Source organism: Manis pentadactyla, chromosome 9 (genome assembly GCF_030020395.1).
Source record: "Manis pentadactyla isolate mManPen7 chromosome 9, mManPen7.hap1, whole genome shotgun sequence".
Lineage (NCBI taxonomy): Eukaryota > Metazoa > Chordata > Mammalia > Pholidota > Manidae > Manis > Manis pentadactyla.
This window is the reverse complement of record NC_080027.1, coordinates 112,263,918-112,285,029: the sequence shown is the minus strand read 5'-3', so window position 1 is coordinate 112,285,029 and position 21,112 is coordinate 112,263,918. Positions and strand designations below refer to the sequence as shown.

The window sequence follows — 21,112 nt, the reverse complement described above, 5'->3', positions numbered from 1 at the left end:
TACTATAGGATCGCTTCAAATCAAACCTATGAGAAAAGCATCATTTTACTGATAAGGTACAGTAAGTAAGCTCAGGAAGGTTAAGTAACTTGTCCAAGGCCTTACAGCCAGGACTTGCACACATAGTGGGAGGGGGATGCTCAAGGGATTTAAAAGCCTCACGGCACCATTTTTTCTCATGGTCATTCTTGCCATTTCATCAAATCCAAATTTGCAGAAGCTGATGGGACCGAGTGGGCTCTCTGGAACTAGGAGGGAACAAGGTTGAGGGCTTTCCAAATGGGTGCTGGATGCATTATGTGTCTGTAAAAACACAAGAACTTAAAAGCATGGGAAGGAGAAGAGAGAGAATAGGGAAGAAGAGAGAAGAGTGGGGAGGCGAGGAGGACACACATCTTTGCAGACATCTGGGGTGGCCCCCTTGCTGGGACCCAGGAAAGAAGAAAGGCATACAAAAGAATCAAGCCAGGTCAACTGTTAAAAATTTTTTAATAGAAAGTCCAATGTCAAAATGTAACAATAAACAAAAATACACATGTATAAATATGTATATATAATTAGACCTGTACACTCTCTCAGACTCTTTCCAAAATGGAACAGAATCATCATTACATCTTGGTGGCCAAATCAAACATACTCAAGCGACGTGGCCCCACGGGTGATGTGGGGAACAGCGCTGCTGAAGCTCTGTGAGGGTTCAAAGAATTCCAGTCGTGAGACAGCTGGGGATATTGCCAGATGCCCTTGCCCAGAGATCCACGGAGGAAAGAGGAACAGCCCCGCAGGTCTGTACAGGTGCCTGATCTTCCCTTAGCACCTGGAGCCACTACCACCTGGGGGGCAGCTCTCCTGTCCAACGGGGGTTTTGAATATTTAAATTTGTTTTTGAGAGTTTGCTTGCCCTGTCTCCCAGACTAGAAGCTCCTAGGGATTTTGCCTTAAGACCTTATTCCACAGGCCAAGGGTCAGCACAGAGGTGGGGCTGGACACCATCAGGGTGTGCTAATTTGCTCTTAAAACAGTGGTGTCTAAATTGGGTGCACACACACCAGGGGGTATTCAAGGTCCCCCTCAGGAGTTCAGGGAGAACCTCTGTGTATAATATTTGTATCTTCTTCTTTTAAAATTCCTATGTTGTGTATTTTTTATAAAAATGTGCCTAATAGTACAGGAGTCTACGAATATACACTTCAAATTAATTAACAGACAAACAGAGGGGTTGCAGCTCACAAAGAGTTTGCTGTTAGGCATGTGTGGTTGCGACGGACAGGGTCCCACTGCTTTACAGAATTCATGTGTGGGTGCAGCCCCGGGGAGGCCACCCTGCTGGCCGCCCACACCTGCCTGAGGAAGCGTCTGCAGACCCGCAGAAGAGCAAAGCCCTGAGTTACCTCAGACCTGACTGAGGGCTGATGCCTCCTCTCCTGCTGCTAGATGTCCTGTGACTGTAAGGTCTTATTCCTAAACAAAACACAAATGCCCTTGGGAAGAGCAAATACACAATCACTGACAGCTGGTAGGGAGGAATTTTGATCTTTTCCTGGTGATGAAGTGGGAATGGGACCAGCGCAGACAAAGGGGAGGGTGCCCTAAGGCAAACCTGACCGTATTCCATGACTCCCTGTGCCCACAAGGGGACCTTCCCAGGCCTTAGTTTTAAAGTGTGTGTGTGTGTGAGGTTAAATGCTCTGCCAGTTTCCAGCATCAAGGTCAAATGCACTGCCAGCATCCAGCACAGGCCAAATTCTAATCAAACCGCTTAGAACATGGGACATTTGAGCAACCATCACAGGACTCAGAACTAGAAATGCCTCAGCAAAGAGCCAGTGGGAGCATCTGGGAAAAGAGTGAGTGTTCAATTGAGCTAAAATCTTTCCAATGGTCTGGAGGCTGGTGCTGCTGTTGGAATACGCCAGGCTGCACCTAGCGGGGCAGGTCTTGCAAAAGAGGTCAGTCCCAAGGATATCTGGGGATCCCCAAGACACTCAGCTAGGAAAAACTGCCTTCAGCCCCAAATTCCTCCAACCTCTCAGGGCAATTACATCACTTGTTTGGGCCTTTGAGTTTCTAGAAACCGTGCTGCCTCACAGCTCGTATTTTGGTTCATCTCACTTTCTTCCTTCCCTTTATGAAGTTTCTAATTATTTGTCTGGGGCCTGGGGTGGAGGAAAATAATCCCAATGCTCTGAAGGTTCTAGGGATTTTGGAAGGTTCTGGGTTCTTTGGGAAACCTAAAAGGCACTGGGAGTTGTCTCCACAGAGAGATCCTGCCTGTCTCTGAGCCTTCCTGCCTCACCCCCAAAGAGCGCAGAGATCCGAGCGCTGGCGATGCCCCCGTCCCCCAGGGTCTATGGCCACTGCCTAGACTCATAGGTATTTCTCATGTGCGGGTGTGTGTTAACCACCCCCTTTGTTTGGCAGGACTCGGGTGTGCACCTTAGACACGGCGGAGGCCCGGCCACCAGGCATGACCGAACGCAGGGAACAGCTGTGCGCGGCCTGCGGCCCATGACAGGGCGGATGCAGGCACCACACGGAGGCCGGGAAGCCCGCTGCTGCTTCCTGGATCCCCCTTGGGGCGCACCCTCACCTCGGGGCCCAGGCCAGCCTGCCCCCAAGAGGGCTTTTTAGGCTTTTGTGGCTCTACAGATAGGTCAGGATGACCCAGAGCTGTCCCCTGTGTGCCTCTAAACTATATCCAGGCCAAGTCTAAGCACTAGAATTCAAACAGGTTTTGGCAAGAGGGGCTGGCATGGGGCAGGGGCGGGGGAACGTGGGAACAAATCATCTCATCGAGCAACCCTGCGCCCCACAGCGAGGAGGGCAGCCCAGGCCCCGAGGCTGACCACACTTACCTCTCAGGGAGGCCTCGGCAGGGAACTGTGCCCTTCCTTAGGGGCCCCGAATCCACAGCAAAGCCCAGGCCCCCTGGCACAGCCAGCTGATTGCCTGGCCCGCCCCTTCTCCACTCCTCCCTCCTCGGCTCCGCTGGTGGAGGCAGCCTCCGACCGGCACACTGTCCCTCCTTTGGGCTGAGGCCCATGCTCCCCCCTCGGCCTGGAGGCCCTCTGCAATGCTCTCTGTCCATCCTCTGACAAACCTTGGCTTTGATGTCACCTTTTCCAGGAAGCGCCCTATTCCCAAAGCTGGGCACCACAGCACCCAATACTGCTACAGGCCCACCTCCCACTCAGTCTCTCCGACGCCCAGTAGGCTCCTGCAGGGCGGGAGCTGTGTTTGGTTCAGCTGTGATTGCTGGCCATCAGCTCAGTGCCTGGAGTATAGGAGATTCTCTATAAATAATCTATTGAATGAATGAGTCCTTGACACTGGGGAAGGCAAATTAAAAAATGCTGTTGTCTGGGACAACCTAGATGCAAGGACCCCAAATCCACACCAGTGTCAGAGCATCTTAGTGGAGCTGCTGAAATGCCACAGGAAAGGCCACGTTGGATGAGTGGGAGAGTGTGTGAGAAACCCCGTGGGTGTATGTGGCTGCACCTGGCATGCATCCTAAGGGATGTGTCCTTTATGCACCTGGGGATGGGAAAGGGTGCCAGCCACAGTATCCAGGCCAGAGGCTCAGCCGAGTCACACATGCGAGTGGCAGAGCATCCTGGAACAGGGGGCATGAGGAGAGACCACCACCAGATCTCCATCCTCCTGTTCAAACTTCCCCCAGAGTGATCACTAGCTTTTCCTGGCTTGGTATTATTATAGCTACACTAATACTTGCCTAGTGTTATCTTAGAGATTACAAAGAGCAAAACACAGCTCCTTCTTGAAGTATTTCAGTGACTATATTGTTGTATTTTCTTTCTCTTGTGTCTTCTGTATGTGTGTGTGTTAATTCAAATTCAGAGTTCTAATAAGGCAGCTGCTGGGTTCTGCTCCAGGAAAATAGATACAGATTTTTAAAAACGAATTTGCATCTTGCTTTGAATGGAAAAGCTGGCTTGAAATCTACTGAGAAACTTCCCTCGCTCACTTGACTGTCAAGAGAGAACAGCCAGCCCCTAAAGGTCTGGACTGAAATGCCAGGAAATGAGGGTCTCTTGATTCCTTCTGAGTCTAGGCCTCATGAGCCCCAGGGTTCTAGAGCTATTTTCAACCCTACAGACCCCAAGGAATCTCTGGCTGAGTTTATGGTGTTCTTTTTACTGCCTCTAAGTCTTACTCAAGTTCAAAGCCTTGGGCTAAAAAATAATCCCTGGAAAGGGAAGAAGGGAGAATTCTGGGGAGAGAGGGAAGGCAGTATTAGAATGGAGTCACTGGATTGGGGTGAATCTTGCTGAATTAAAGCAATTCTTTTGGCTTCCAAGAGACAAGAGTCACTTCCACATTATCTTGAAGGAATTTGATAGATTCCAGGTTAGAAAAAGGCAGGATCTTGGGGTAGTTTTCACTGGACACAGCACCCTCTCTACACAAGGAAACTATTCTGATTCTTTCAAGCCTAATAAGTGGGGGTGGGGGTGGGTCCCTCTAGGCAGCACCTCTACCAGTTGCTATGGAGACATGAGTCATCTTCTTCACAGAATGTTCCTTCTGAAGCGAGGAGAGGAACGCTAGGGAATTCTTGGGCTCTTCTGACCTTGGAACACATTATTTACATGACTATTCAAGTCACCACCTGACTCTCTAAAACATTTAAGGTCTCAAAAGAGATTCACATCTAGCTTTGGTTCTTAAACTAACCTAGGAATATAGACCTCCAGCTCAAAGATCACAAAAGGCATCACACCCTACTTCCTAAGAAAGGATTTCAAGTCAGATCCTCCCAACCTTCTCTGCAAGGTTAGGTTTTGCAAGATTAAGGTCACCTTACAAGGAGGCAGCCTGCAACGCAATGAGCCTAAGAAGAAATCAGAGCACTCATAGTAACTAACTGAAGAACTACCAGGCTCCTTTTCTGATGCTGAAAGAACTCTGGGGGAGAGATACATGCTTAAATTCTCCAAGTCTTTTCCTTCCAGACACTCAAGTCCTGTTAGCCAGCAGCCTCTCCTGGTTTGTGTGCAGCTCACCAGCTAAGGGAAGGCCAAGGAAAACACTCCCCATGGGGAAACTGGGCTGGTGATGAGCCAAAGAGAGATTCCAGCAAGCAGATGCCCCTACGGGGTTGTTTTCACAGTGTTGCAAATAGTAATAATAAACAAATTTGGCATAGTAATAATAAACAAATTTGGAACATACTTGAATGACATCTTTCCTTCCTTCACCATGGTCAGTCTGTTGGAAAGATGCATTCTATGCAAGATACACTACTTAGTGCATGGGGTAGTGGAGCGACTCCACAGGATTTCCCTGAGGATTACACAAGACAATTATAAAATGCCTAGCACAGTATCTGCGCAGACTGAGTATAGATCATCAATATTACATCCCTTTCCTCTTCCCCCAAGATCACATTTGATCCCAGAGAAGGTACAAGAGTCTGCTGAAAAACATGGCCTTGCTAGAGAGCCCTAAGGGTTGTCATGAAAGAAATATATTCACTCACAACCCTCATTTTCCACCATACCTTGTTGACCCCTTTCCAGAGACATACAAAAAGGTGACTGAAGCCAAGGACATTTTTTTCCCCTTGTTAATACACGTTCATTCATTGGCAAAAGGCAACTCGTAGACCTCACTTGTGAAATTCCAGAGGTTTATTATGGGGACATGTGCAGTGTGAAAGCCAACTGCCTCACCCGGCTTTACAGAGACGCGTGGGGGTCCGGGGGTCCACCGGGACATCGAGAAGCCAGAGTTCCTGCTTCACGTCACCTTTTCATTATGCCCTTAAGTACATGTTCCCTCTCTCCAATCACGCCTTCTTTTTCTACTGGGGTTTTAAGCAACTTAACAAAAAGTTTAATTTCTGAGAGGTACAAAGAAAGAAATAAAGCTCTGAGAATGCCTTCCAGGGGAAAAGCATGGAAGACAGATTTTATGTAAAATTACAAAGTGCGATCTAATACTTTTTTTTTTTGATGTGATGGAGTTAGGAGGAGGAAGGAGAGAGCCTCAAACACCAAAAGCTCGCTTTTCATGAAGAGCACATCAGATCCTGAGTCCAAGACTGAGTCAGTATTTTCCTGGATTAAGAATTTGATAAATTTTCTTCCTGTGAAACCAACATATTTAACCAAGTTTCTATCTATGACCGGTAGAGATGGAACACTCTTAATTAAATTCTTGCTCAGTGTCTGAGCAGGACTTGGAACTGAGAGCCCAGCCTGCATCATAGGTCGCCGAGGTAAAATTCCTGAGAGGTATAACTCTGCTCTTTGCCCCCTTATAAAGGAGTCTTGGTGATGCTGGGAGGAGGAAAGAGTGGCAGTTCAAAGTGGGATGGCATCAAATGGCACCAGAAAGTGGGCACCGTCCTCTCTGGACCTGTTCCTGGGGGCTGTCAGGTTCAGGCATGCCCACTTCTGACCTGGGTGGGCCCTGGACACGGGGGTGCGCCCTCGCCTTGCAGCGTGGAGGAAGCTGGCGCCTGTGCAGAGCACTAAGAATGGAGTCTCCTCCTCTGTCAGGCCCCCTTTCATTCAAGTCACCAAGGCGCCGTCTCAGACCCAGGGCTCTGCAGAAGGGAGAGACCCGCCCCTCAGCAGGCCCGTGGGTGGCCCCTGCTGTTTCTGAGACTGTCCTAGTTTTCTCCTCTCTGGGCTTCATACCTTCTTTGTCCCTAAATAGACCAAACACCATTCTACCCTCCAGCCTGGGACTGGGAGGCATCACGGAGGTAAAAGCCTCTTTTGAGGTTCCCTGTGAGTAACAAACACGTAGTCAATTACGGTACAATCAGTGCTCTGTGATCCTGAGTCTCAGCTCACCAAAGAAAGCTGTGCACACACTGCTGAACTTTTACAGCTCCACAACTCAGGGCACATCAGGCGTGTGGAAAGCAGCCGTAAATCTTGTTGACAGTCTGCCCCACCCACAGGCCACTTGCAGCTGGATTTTGAACAGCGCCGGGCACACAGCCATTCAATCAACTCTCTACTCAGTTCTCATCCTTTTTCTGCTTCCACCCCCCGGGCCACTTCCTTCCCTCACTCCTTCCAGCTCCCTGAGTCCTCAGAGATAACAGCCAGCAGAAGCACTAATTTCTGGATTATTCTCTTCATTGTATCTGATTAGTGTTCAGATACACAGGAGGGAAAAACGCAAAATATTTTTGCATTAGACCCTTTCAGAAGGCATAAAAAAACAGTACAAACACAAATCACTTGACAATTTTATGATTAAAACCAACAAATGGAAAACAATTTTGAGTGTTGCTAACATAATTTAGCATTTCATGCCAAACCGCTCAACCATCCCATTTCTCAAATCTCTTTCTAGATGTTATCAAACGCGTCTGTGGATGGAATCACTTTCGCACATCAAAGAGTTAAACCTGGGGGAGAGAACTCCAGGGGAAAGCCACCAACTTGTTCAGGGGAACCAGTGTCTGGTTTTATGAAACACTCAAAAGTCATGTTCCCAAGAACCACTCGGTTCTGCATACATGTGTATCAACAGCATGTTAAACGTGACTCTAAGAAAAATGATAGGCGCATGCTTGTCTTCGGGAAGAAGGTGGTGATTTTCTGGGACGACCCTGTGGGAGACACCATGGAGGGGAGGCAAATGGAAGACGTTGAGCATTTGCGTCATTCTTGCTTAATAAGAACAAGAAATCCCGGAAAAAGGTCATCCACATAACAGTGAACAGAAAGTCAGTCCCCAGGGGACAAGTTTGAGGTGGGGCTTAGCAGCTCGTTTACAGTTCAGGGAAACTATTTTGGTCACTTGGCCAAAACCATACAAAGGGAGGGAACTTAAAAGCCTGGGCCACTTGACTCTCCCTGCATTTCTCTGCTTGAAGCAGGATAAAAAGCCTTAAATTTTGGCTGCCTCTCTATTTATGTAACAACCACAGCTGTTCCCCGAAATAGCTGTTGCTGGCTCAAAGACTTGAGGGCTTTTGTTGCTAACATTTGAGTTCATTTTCTCTAGTGCTTGACTGAGTTGCCTTCCCCTCACTTTTGTGCTTGGGGTCTAAAGGGCGGTGAGGAGTCTCACCATTAGCACATCGATGGTGCCATCAATTATGTGGATGGATTTCAAAGTCAAACCTCCTCTTCTCAGCAAAACAAATTCAGCCTCTTACTCTTTTCTGCGGCAGGTGATCTCCTGACTACCCAGAACATAGTAACTACCCGCCTCGGGTTGTGTGGCTGATCTCGCCCTTCACATCCCAGCCCCACGCGCGAAAAACACACAGGGCTCCTTGCGTGTTTTTGTGGGACAAAACCAGACCCGGGTTTCTGGCCCTCCCACGAAAGCAGCAAAGACAACCCTCATCAAAGCTATCAAACACGTTAAAAAAAATACAAAAGTTACTTTTCTCCTTTTGATCGTTATTTACTTGCGACAACATTTGTTAAAAATATTATTTCTGTCTTTGAGAAGAGATCATTCTCTTCATATAATATGGAAAAATAAACTCTACCAATCCCACAGTCAACATTCCCCACTCCTGCACTGGGGCTTTGGCTCTTGTATCTCCAAACGTCATCACCAGTGCAAATGCCCTGCATTTCCCAGGAGGCAAAGGCTTTTCACGGTCCCATCAGGGCTGCAAGCGAGAGGAGCAGGAAGTGGCGAGGTTGGTGTAACATTGTGAAGGGACAGAATGAGGAAGTAGGATGGTTTCTTTGCTAACAAAATGAAAGATAACGGGTGGTCCAGAACCCTCCTAAAAGTTGTGGGATGTCCCCTCGCCTCTTATGACCACTTACAGCCCTGCTAACGGGTGGTAGTTATTAACTGGAGGGTAGGGAGCCGCTAAGGCCAATTATCCATGTCATTGCAAAGGAGGGTACATCTTCCACACCCAGGATCAACGTGAAGCAGGGAACTGGATGAATGGGAGAAGACGAGGATACATAAAAACAGTAAAATGTTTATTTTCTTAGAAAAAAAAAAGTGGGGAGTGGGGAGGAGGGATTCAAAATGATTGTGATCACACTTCCGTCTGCATCTGAGCAAAGCCAATGTCGCAAGCTTAATCCTTGATTCAAATTCCTAGTAAATCAAACAACCTGCTGCTTGCTCCTGTGTCACTTCCAGGAGTCATGTCACAACATGTTTAATCAGTAATAGCTTCTCTACTTTTTCTGAGTAGAGAAACAAGTTGCCATAGCAACCACCCCATCTCCAAAGCATAAGATTGCCAGTGAGAAGCAAGGCTCTGGACCACTCGGGGGAGACAGGGGGGAAGGAGAGGGGGAAGGAGATGCTTGTCTTAGAAGCAGAACCAGTCTAGAACAGAAGTTTGATATCTGAGTTCACCACTACCTCATCTTATAGAAAATAGGTTGGAGAGCATCTGTAAAACCAACAGTATCTTTAAGGTGAAACTGCAGAATTTTGCTGCATACCTGGACATAAGAGAAGTGAAAAGTTGCAACAAGTTTTAACTAGCAGCAACAAAGAAAGTTCGATAACAGTTTTTTGTTTGTTTTTAGCAATATTCCTTTGCAAGTTCATTAAGAAACACTGTAATTTAATGGGGCATACGATATGGAACGATCTTCTTTTGCTATAGTGCTGTTCGTTGAAGAGAACCGACCTTTGCAAAGATTTCAATTGGGGTGTAACCTATTTACACAGTAGTAGCTCCTGCTTTGAGTGGTGGAATTGGTGCTATGTGATATCCTCTTCTTCCGAACAGTAATCTCGACCCTTGAGGGGAAAGGAAAAGAATAGCATGTGAATGAGACATTCAAAGCAGAGCCTGAGACAGGTACTCACAATCAACTTTCTCTCAGTATATGTCTCCTTGCAACAGAACCCAGGCTTTATCAGTGACTACTGGGCACTAGGTAGAGAAGTCATCAGCATGTGTCAGTGATTCATAAACATACATACCTCAAAGCACGGGAGTTTCACCAAGCCCCAATAAACCCTTACATTACATTGGTGAGAACTTTTACTAGGCACACATAACAAGACGCAGCCTTTCACCAAGAGATTACCAAATGGACGATCCACTCCAGAGACCAATTTCTCATGAACAAGAGGAACTGAAATGAACAATGAACAAGTTTTTTGAGCTGCCTCCAGAATGGCTCACATTCCATAGCCCCATCTCCACGCCCAGGACTTACAATTTTAGGGTGGGAGTGGTATAAGCCAGGGATGTCTTAGTTTTAATCCACCCTAAATTAAAATACAGATAAAAAAAATCAAACAGGGATTCACTGAATATGTATAACATATCTAGGGCTATGTTGAGTATGTGTGGGATGCACAAGAAGGGCAAAAATGCTTTTGCTGTATTCGCTAACAAGGACAGCATACAATTGTTACTTTGGGACACCTTTTAGTCTCTGTCCAGCAGGTTATATACTCTAGGAAGATACGGTTAGGACTGGGATTGAAGCTCCACATCTGACCTAGCTGGGTTGTCTGGATCAAAGCACATGGCTTCTTGGTCTTTATTTGCTCACAGACTAGCACAGGAACAAAAATATCTGTGTCACAATGTCACAGATAAGGGCTTTGTCAAAAATCACATATGAGTACTATTTGCATTGCTGACCTTTTTCTTTTTAAATCATGCTACATGCTTCAACTTTTTTGGGGAGGAAATTCCCTTAAAAACAGAACTTTTAGAAAAACTAGAACTTATTCCTAGAGTATGTAAAACTTGAAGAAAATAATTTTGCAGAAAAGTATTTCTCAAATGTGTTACATGTTTCCTTGTTATAATATCTGTGTGCTGGAAATATTTTGCATTCTCCTAATGTTTAGGCATCATCATAATGAATTATTATACCATCTGGCCTGGGAGGTCATCCTGGCTCTGTGATTTACTAGCTTTCGGATCTGGATCAAGTTATGTATGTCTCTGTGTCTCAGTTTCCCCACCTGTAAAATGAAGATAACAACAGAACCTAGCTCACATGGTTGCTGAAGATTAAATGAGTTAATAGAAAAGTGATTAAATAGTACCTGGCACATAATTTCATACATGTCGTACATGTATGTGTGCATGATAAATAAATACTGCTACACAGTGAAGTCTTCAGGGCCAGTGGCAGGGTGAGGGGGTACCTGTTCCCACATCCAATGGCCCAGATGGCTTTTCTCTTTGAATGTGATTCACTAATTAGCATGCTTTGGTCTCCTTCTCTGCCAAGTCTCACCCCTGCTACTTGCAGAGTGTCGGAGCCCAGTGTCATCTCCGGGCTTGTTTTACTTGCTGCATAAAGTGTCTCCTGGGCAGAGAAACTCGGTAAACAGTCTTGCTGAGAAGAAAAGCATGCACCCAGCAGTCACCATATCAATAGCCTCCTCAGTGACACTATGCAAGCAGATGCCATCCTTCACTTTAGCCCGGACCACTCAGGTGACACTCTCGGAGTCACATGGTAGAGAGCTCATGGACCCTGACCATTGAGAGTTTATTCTCCAAGGTGGGAAACAGGGCACATCCAAACATATCCACACAATGCTACAGACATATCCAGTGACGCTCTCACATATCCTCAGAGCAGGAGGCTCACAGAGCAGACTCGCAAACGGCCCCTGGGTGTTTGGCTGGAAGGAGGCACAGCTATGGAGTTCTCATGGAGGTTTTCTGAGGCCAGGAAAGAGGACATTTCCAGTGTATACATGGGCCTGCACACTGTTGTGTGACAGTGGGCAAATTACCCGGATTTGGTTTCCTGGGGATAATCATGGTCTCTGCTCAGGGTGGTTATCAGGATTAAATGGGAAAAATTCAGTGTCTGGCAGGTAGTCAATAAATGTCAGCTGCAACTATTACTACATTACTGCTATTATTGTAATCACTGTTATCACAAACCCCCTGTTTGTTCAGTCCCCTGGCAGAGGAGTAGGGACCTCCTTCCTTCTGGCAGTCAGGTGAGGACTGTGGTCTGACAGGTGTCAGGCAGCCCTTCCTCCCACCTCAGCCCTGCTCTCCAGACAGTTCAGAGCCCTGTGTTCTTGGATAAAACTTCTATGGCAGACACCCAAGTCCCTTCCCTTTTTGCATCTAAATGAGGCCTCCAATCAAAGCAAAGTCTTAGCTAGTCCATGTGGGGTTTAGAGGGCACCACATCCACAAGGAGGAACTTGGATGCCACGGCAGACAGACAGATGTACACGTACAGACACTCGTGTGCTCACGGATAAAGCAGTGTCTCCAGATCTGGAAATGAGCTGCTGGATTAGGCAGCTTAAGGAGCATTTCAGTCCCTCAAATTTCCTGTTATGACAAGGAAGCACCCCCTTTTGCAGGTCCAAATCTGTGCAAACCCTCTGGGTAAACCCAGACTGTGACGTTCATTTCCCAAGTATTTGCTCCTCTGAAATGACTATATTACTGTGAGAAGGATGAAGACAACTGCGCTAGTTGCTGTGCAGACCTCATGCCATTGACTGTTCACACCAAGCCTGCAGGGCAGGAGTGGGACTCTGTTACTTGTAAGGAGACCTTGGAGTAGCCCAGGACCACAGGGCTAACCCCTGACTATTCCGTTGCGAAGGTAGTGAGTTCATAACTAAATTCAAATTCAAATCGGTTTCATTTTTGTTATTATCACTTGCTATTATCAAGTCTGAGAACCAAATATGACGAGAAAAGTTGAAATTAAAAAACAAGGAGAGTAAGCACTCCCATGTGGCCAGTGCCATTTCGAGAAAAGGGAGCCTGGGAGAATTTTTTCTGGAGGGGCCCCACCTGCCCACAGCCCCACTGGGCAACGCCTTCTACAACATGACTTCATGTCTCATTCACATTTTTAGAGAACTGTGCTAAAAAGAACCTGAAAACCACAGCTGTCAGAAGGCAGGAAGCAGGAGTGAGCTGGCTGGGGAGACTCACAGCAGTTCTCTGAGCTGAAGCGTGCCCTTTCCCCTTAGAGGGACTACAGAACGGAAGGCTTTGTAAAGATGCTTTACACAGTCAGACTTGGGGGGCTGGTAGACACAATTCCACCTTTGTGCAAAGGACAACACTGAAAGCTACAGAGAACAAGATGCCTTACAAGGCCTCCGCGAGCTGGAAGAACAGAAACTCGCAATGATGCTGACAAGGAGGGGTTGTTTAAAGAACCACAGGGCATTTTGGTGCAGACTCAAAAAATCTCAAGGAGCTTTTTGCCTAAGAAAATGTCCCTGGCCATGCCCCGACCCTGTTTAGGTTTCCGGGTCCTCTTCAGTTGTCTTAAGTAATTTTCTAGGAAACTTAAGAAGTTTAAATCCAATCAGAACACACATTTCTGAGGTAAGGGTAAGGCTCCTTTGTTTGTTGAAATTAGAAATGTTGATTAGAAAAGGAAGGACATTGTCCTAATTTTATTCCTCCAAAAGGCCTACAGTAATTTTTCTCCTTAAGTTTAAATAAATAAATAGTTTGGGGTGGCCATCCCATTTCAGATGTGATCTCATCGTGGAAGTCTTCAGTATATTTCTGTAGATGTGTGTGTATTTGGCCTAATACATACACTTCAAGCATGTAACAGTCAGCTGTGAACTAAGTATTTGCCCCTTGGGGTAGATTAGAACTAGATGAAATGACTGAAAGGAAGCAGTGAGTCCCAGTTTTGCCATCTGTAAAATGGGGATGATAAGACGTAATTTGCAGTGTGGTTGAGGGAATTAGAAGTAATACACATAATGTGTTTAGCAACGACTGGCACATGGTAGGTCTTAATAAATGATAGCTCTTACGATGACAGTGAAAAGTGAGATCGATAGATCTAGCAGTCAATACACTGCCTAGGTAAGAACTTGGGCCCATAGCTGGGCCAATCGGTTACATTCAGGTCCTCAAATAGGCCAGGCACCCAGGCCTGGAGGCTTGTCCTTCCTCCTCCTACCTGGCTGGTCTTCCCATGTCCAGCCCTCATGCCTGTCCATTATTCTCATCTGCTAGACCTCTGATCAAATGTCCCCTCATTGTCTTCTCCAAACACCATACATACAAGAGCACCTCTTAATCTGCTTCGTTTTTATTTGTATTACTTACCATTGCCAGGCATTATTAATATATTAATTCACTTCTTTATGGACTATCTTTCCTTTTGAATAGAAGCATCAAGTGGGCGCAAACTGTTTTACGCACCGCTGCAAACCCAGGACTTAGACCAGCATCGGCAACTTGTTAGATGTTCAATTAATATTTGTTGAAAAAAATGAAAGAATGAAAAATACCTAGAGAGTTCTGGAACGTTGGAGTTGAAAGGGGACCTCGCGGTCTTCCTCTCCAACCTTGTGTCTAATGGGGGACAGGCCTCCATCCACCACATTCCAGATAGGAAGCCTTCTTTTTCAGCGGGAACATGGCAGTTCCTTTCCCAAGCTGGGTGTGTTACCTGTTTAACAGTTAAGCCCAAATCCTGCCTCTCTGCAACTCCCACAGAATGGCTCAGTCTGGGCCTTTGGGCCAAGAGATAGGTCTTCCCAGAGCAACAGCATCTCTCAGTCTTATTACCTGTGACTGATGTGGTTCCCAGCTGGTCTCCCTCCCTTGCAGTGTGTAGGCTTTTCCACATACTTTTTAAAATTGGACCCATTAAAAAAATCACCAGCAAGGAATAAGATATCCCAGAAATACAGTCTAAGTATCTAAGAATTATGCGTCTGACAAAGGAAATCACCCGAAGCAACAGATTCCAAGAAATCCAATGTGTTATATCTTAATAATACAACTGAACTTCTGAGGAAGCTCTGGAGAGAGTAGAAAAGGATCACGAAGGAAAACAAAAATATGAACATGTTTGATCATGTGAAAATGAACCCGTGTGTGTCAAAAAGATAACAGGACAAAATAAAAAGGCAAACCTCATCATGTGAAAAATACCTGCAGCAAACGATGGTATAAATCATGTTATACAAGAAGCTCATACCAGTAAAAAAATGAACAGTAAGAGGATCTCAGTAAGAGGAAAACGCACAAGGTGGAAAGTCATTCAATGGTCTGCTTGAGTCCCCAAAATAAAATTAAAATAATTAGATATTACTTAAAGACAGCAATACCCAATTCTGAAAGTGTACAATGAAATGCAAGTTTCATATATTGCTGGCAGCCAGGTAAAACGGTATGGCTGCTTTGAAAAGTAATTTGGTAATGTGCATTATGAATCAAAACACTGTTCATGCCCTTTACTACAGCAATCAGAAATCTGTAGCAGAGATAAACCTCCAAATATATGTTTTTAAAAAGTACATGCATTGGTTCCCTGGGAGTACAGGTGGGAATGGGGATTGCCTATGAGCAGGCAGGAGGCATCTTAGGTGATGGAAATGTTCTGGGACTGAAATATGGTGATGCCTGCACAATTTGGTAAATTTACTGAAAGTTTACTAAATTGTACATATAAAAAAATCACTAAATCGTACATACGAAGTGAGGAAACTTTATGGCATGTAAATTATACTCGCATAAAGTTGTTAAGAGTGTAAATAGATACAAATATTTCCACTGTAGCACTTTTCTTAGCCATGAAAAACATTTCAATCAAATATCTCAAAGTAAAAATGGTTCCTAGGTCTGGTTTGTGCACTCCTGGCTGCCAAGCAAACAAACAACAGGACCGGTCACCTGCGTGTGCCCGCAGGTCCCTCTTGTACACCACTGTGCGGTCACACCCATTTTGTTCTCTCCTCTTTTACCTCCTCCCCAGCCTTCTCGATGTGGCTACTTAGTCTTTATCATCTGGTCCCAACATCATTATCTTCCAGTGAAGTATCTCCCTCTTGCTCTGAAGAGGACTCTTCCCGTCTCAGTGCTCCTTCCGTCCCACCACCATGTGTTGTGGTAATTTTACCCAAAATGTTTGCCTCTCTCTCTCACTCCAGGGCCTAGGACAGGTCTCTTATTCATCCTTGTCTTTTTTCATACCTTGTGTGGCCCATATCACAGTGGTTATGAGTACTCACAGGTGTTTGGAGGGAGGCTGGGCTGTGTGTGTGTGTGTGTGTGTGTGTGAGAGAGAGAGAGAGAGAGAGAAGGGATGGGGGCTGTTGAGAGATGTTCTATGGGAAGTGTCCTGGGACTTTATTAAGTGAAGCAAGTTGTCGACATTTTGCAGATCACACTGGAAAGAGCAGCCCTCTTTTAACAATACAACTGATAAGAAATTCTTTTTGAACAAATGGGTCAGCAGAGACTGGGGTACAGCCTGGTTGTAAGAACAGCCTGGAACTTAGGAGAGGCACAGCAGGACCGCAAGGAGGGGAAATAAAAGTTGGCATCAGAATCCCACTGTTGATTATTCATCACTTTTATTTATATAGATAATACCTAGGTGGACCACAAAGGGAATCACATCCAGTTCTCCCTCCATAATCACCAGTCAGGCCTCTTAACTCAGTCTTCTGTTATCATGCTGTTCTGATTAGAGAACTTCACGGCACTGCAGTGGTGGCAGGTAACTAAACACTTAAGTGAAGATTCTCAGTTTTGGAGAAAGCAAACATGAAGGTTTGTAATAAAGGTTCATTATAGAAGTTTGTCTTGATGAAGCTTTTTTCTGCCTGGAAGTTTGAGTAGTTATATTGGTCATAAAGCAGGCTCTTGTTTGTTGATTGACTGACTGACTGACTGAAGAATTAACCTTTTCTCCTTTACCTCTCTTGATAGTTTCTGGCCTGTGCATTACTTTGATTCTCTCACCTCCTGTCTGCTTCCTGTCCACAATTCATCTTCTTCTTTTTTCTTTCTGAGTCTTACCTTCTTGACTTAGTCATGCCATTTTGATAGCCTTCTGCCCTGCACTGTGGGGCTGACAGGCTTTCTGGGCACCAAAGAACATCTTTTATTGATGAAACACAATTGCCCCAAATTGTATTTTGGTGCAGAAATTTAATGAGCCATCTCCCTTCTCAGCCCACATAATACCTTTTTTCCCCAACTTTCTCCTCCATGTATCCCCATCCAGAGGAGACCTCAGATCTAATTTTCTCTGAGAACCTGGACACTGAAGCTCTGTCCCTGAACCAGGAATACAGGGGCAGGAGAGCTGAATTTATTGGCCTAAGCATCTGTGAATGACAAGCTAGAATACAGAACAAACATGGTAGGGAGGAGGCAGGAAAAGACTGGAAAAGTGGAATGAAGGGCACCCCCAGGGGCTGCCGTTTAATCCTCCCCCTGTGGGGCTGTGGGCCAGAAACAGGCGCCCTGCACCCCTTCCTCAGGGCTGGAAGCGTCAGAGCCACTTCAGTCAGGGAGCATTCCAGCAGCGTGTTCATTTACAGCCCAACAACAATTTACAACAGTTTGAGGAAATGCTGAAGAAAAGCAAAAATAATTAGCTGTGCCGTTAAAGCCTCCTCCCCCCCGCTTAGTTCATTAGAAAAATCAATCGCGGCATTAATGGCCATCTCCGTTTCTAATGAGCTTCATTCTAATTAGAAGCACATGTTATTATTTCAGTTAGAAAAAGGTCTCGTTTGTTATAAGCAGTAGGAGTGTGACAGTCTCTGGCTGTTTCTCTGACTATATATAGGAATGATCACCACGAAAACAACAGCATTAACAACAATCCCAGGGCACTGGGCTTTTTACTTCTCAGAGAAAATTAAGTATTAACCAAAGGGCTTTAAACCACCCACAAAGTGTTTATATACCCAAATCCAAATTCTACTGACAAGAAGGGGGGTATTTTGGAAGGCTTAGGGCATACTTCTCAAGCTACCTGACGTTAGTACCAGATGACATCAGTGACCTCCTGCCCCTTGAGAAGGCCAGCAGGAGTGAGCATAAGGTCACACTGAGCTGATATTCTAGAGCAGGGGCCGGCAACTTTCTCTGTGAAGGGACAAACAGCAAATATTTTATTAGGCTTTGCATTCTATATGGCCTCTGTTGCTATTCAACTCTTGCTGTTGGAAGCCTGAAAGTAGTCACAGAGAAAAGTAGAATGAATATGGGTGTTCCAATAAAACTTTATTTGTGGACACTGAAATTGGAATTTTACAAAATTTTTCACATGTCAGAAAATATTACTCTGTTTGGTTTTCCCCAACCATTTAAACATGTAAAAACCATTCTCCCCTGGTTGGCTGGATTTGCCCACAGGCTGTAGTTTGCCTTTCCTCTGTTGCTGAAAATAGAATTGCCGTGAGTGGGTCAGAGGCTAATACTATCAAGGGTTTGGCCCTCTTCCTAAGAGCTTCAGTAGCAGAGGTAATTTCCATCTGGAGAGAAATTTCTCTCACGACAGGGCCAGAGTTCTGCTCCAAATTTCATTTTATAAAATTGCTCTTATTTTACAAACGAGAAAACCATCCATCAAAATCAAAATTAAATAAAAAAATTTTCCTATAACCCCAGCTAATACATCAGAGTTTTCAAGTTCCATTTAAATCTCTGTCCATATGTATGTTATTTTTACAGTTTCAATCCTTTGATACACAATTTTTGTAATTTTGCTTTTCTTAATGTTATCTTATAAAATTTTTCCCTATTATAACTGATTCCTTATAATGATAATAGTTGTATCATACATTTTTGTGCCATTCGTTGTGGAAGATTCCAGGCCATTGATGGACCTAATTCAAAGGGATGTCTTAATGAGCCTGTTCTCAGGTGTTAAGATTCAGACGTCACCCTCCTCCCTCCAAGACAGGACAACCCCCTGGGTAGCCTGGAGCTTCTGCGTCTCCTCTAGGGTTCACTGCCTTTAGGACAAGGCCTCAGCAAGTCTGCGATTTCAATCCCTGTGCCTTTTAACAAGGATATCCTTTCAGACAAACTCTTCAGAGCTCTTTGTTCTTGACTAATTGCTTCTACCCGAGAATTTATATTGAACACGGTTGGAGGTTTGGGAGAAACTAAGCTCAAAGCTCACACTTCCTTTCCTTAGAGGTTTTAACTCAGAACAGTCAGAAGGAGTCAGATGGGAGTCAGTTCTTCTTGCTGGATTTGAGAACCCGGCAGGCCCTCCCCATCCCGTCCCCGCCCACTGCTGAGGGCCTGGGCATGGCGACTGACCCACCCCACCACAGGTGGAGAGGGGATGTCAGGTTTGGCCCTCTGACTGCTCCACAGGCCAGCCACCCAGAGAGGAGAGTGTGAAAAGGTGTTTTCCCTCCTCTCTCTATACAGAGAAGGGCGACCCTGCCTGCCGGATCTCAGTGCTCACCTTCTCTTTGCTTTCAGAACAGGATATGCTTTTCAGAACATATGCGTTGGGCCAGTAAGGACCACAGCTACTGATGGGAGGCCCCTGCCCGCAGAAGGCAGAGGGCGGTGAACCAGCCAGAGGGCAGCGAGGAGTGTGTCCTGAGCCCAGGGTCTGTTCGGCTTCCTTCCTCTTCTGAGCCGTGGCTAAGGTGGCCAAGCTTCCAGAAGAGGGAGAAAAGCAGGGTCCATGAGACTTCATGGATCCTGAGATGTCCACTGGCCTGAAGAATCTAACACAGTTCCTGGAAACAGGCACCTGGGGAGGACGACACCTGAGCGAGGCCCAGAGGACATGAGAGGCTGGGGCAGGCAGAACTGACTGGGTTCCTGGGGGACTGCTTAGCCTGGTGGGGTTTGAGGCTGTGATCAAATGAAGGGTTACCTCACATCTGGCAGATGGGCCAACAGAACAGCATGCATCAAGGCCAACTGCACCTGTGGCATGGCCTCGGCGTCTCGGAAACAGGAGTGATTTCAAATGAGATCTCAAGCAGGCGCGTTTCAGGTGACTTGGAGCACGGTCAGTGCTGGGGTGTTAGAGCTTCGTGAAGGTTTTCTTCCACCCAACTGCAAGTGCAGGGATGCAGTGGAAGATGTGGGCAAGACCAGTGACTGCTGGATAGTTTTGTCATAAACACCTTCCTGTTTTCATAGACTTGTTTTTATTTGGAGAAACTTAAAAAATATAGAAAACTATAAAGAATGTCACAAACACTATGCTTCCAACATTCACATACAAGAACTAGTAATATTTTGTAACATTTGCTTCTTGCCGCCATCCTCTCTTCTAAGAAATGAAACCACCACCCCGGTCCCGTTCCCCTGTCCCACCCCCAGGTGCAATGATGGTCAGGGGTTGGTTAAGTGTCCTTCCAGCTCATCTGGAATACTTAACATTCATATCATATTCCTACTATAGAAAATGAACTATAATGTGTGTGTGAATGTTTAAGTATATAACACATAAATACAAGCCGTTTATAAATACATCATATAAAACCATAACATACTAATATGTGCTTGCACATGTGGGTGTAGGGGTGTGTGCCCGCGTTATGTGTGTCTCTTTATTAGTGCCTGATATACAGCTGGTGCTTAATAAATGTGTTGAATGTCCACCTATGAATAATGAATGCATGATGTTTTGTATTTTTAAATTTGTATGGTACCATACAATTTCAGGCATTATGCATATTCTTCTATTCACTTAATAGTATGATTTGAGATCTATAATTGTGGCTATCTATATGTCTGGTTCATTTCTTTTAATTGCTGCATAATATTACACTGTAGGAATAGAGAGGATTTTATGTATTCATTCCTCCAGTGGCAAGTGGCAGATACTTAGGTTGCTTACACTTCTTTTTTTTTTTTTCTTGGTGCTATTGAACATAGAATGCTATAGTGAACTTTGTACATATGTAAGAGAAATTCAAAGACACTGACCCAGAAATTTAATTGATGGTTTTTATTGGTTTGTATGAATAGTTCTTTATATATTCTGACTACAGATCCTTTTAATATTTTAGGTGTTGCAAATGTGTTCCAAATTAGAAGCTCTGTATTTTGGAATTACAAGGCTTATTAATAAGGTGGACACTGACCCATGATACTCACCTGGCTCCTTGTGTCTATTTTTTTCAATTTGTTAAGAACCCAATGAGAGGCAGGATATGATTAAACATCTCAAACCCTCCAACTACCGACTTGGAGACTATGAGTTTATAGAGTATTTTGGTACTCCTCTTTTGCATATATTTAGAAAAATGGGATTAAAGTGAAGGCAGTCTAGAAGAGTCTGTTCTGAGAATGTTTGCTCTTGGAATGGAGAAAGAATATGTCTCCACTCAACAGAATTTCAAAGAGAGGAATAAGGATCCCAAAGAACAAGCTATCTCAGAATAAAATTATCAAGAAATGTATAGA

The 21,112-nt window shown here is 45.1% G+C and overlaps 1 protein-coding gene across 1 annotated transcript in view; it reads right to left on the bottom strand.

Moving 5' to 3' along the window:
- Positions 1-472: 472 nt before the first annotated feature.
- The window catches only part of C9H1orf21 (chromosome 9 C1orf21 homolog), a 218,308-nt gene continuing 197,668 nt past the window's right edge, over positions 473-21,112 (bottom strand). Inside the window, exon 6 of the mRNA XM_036912564.2 lies at positions 473-9,726. Within this exon, the coding sequence (XP_036768459.2) occupies positions 9,688-9,726 (39 nt within the window). The 3' untranslated portion in view covers positions 473-9,687. The remainder of the gene's footprint in view (positions 9,727-21,112) is intronic.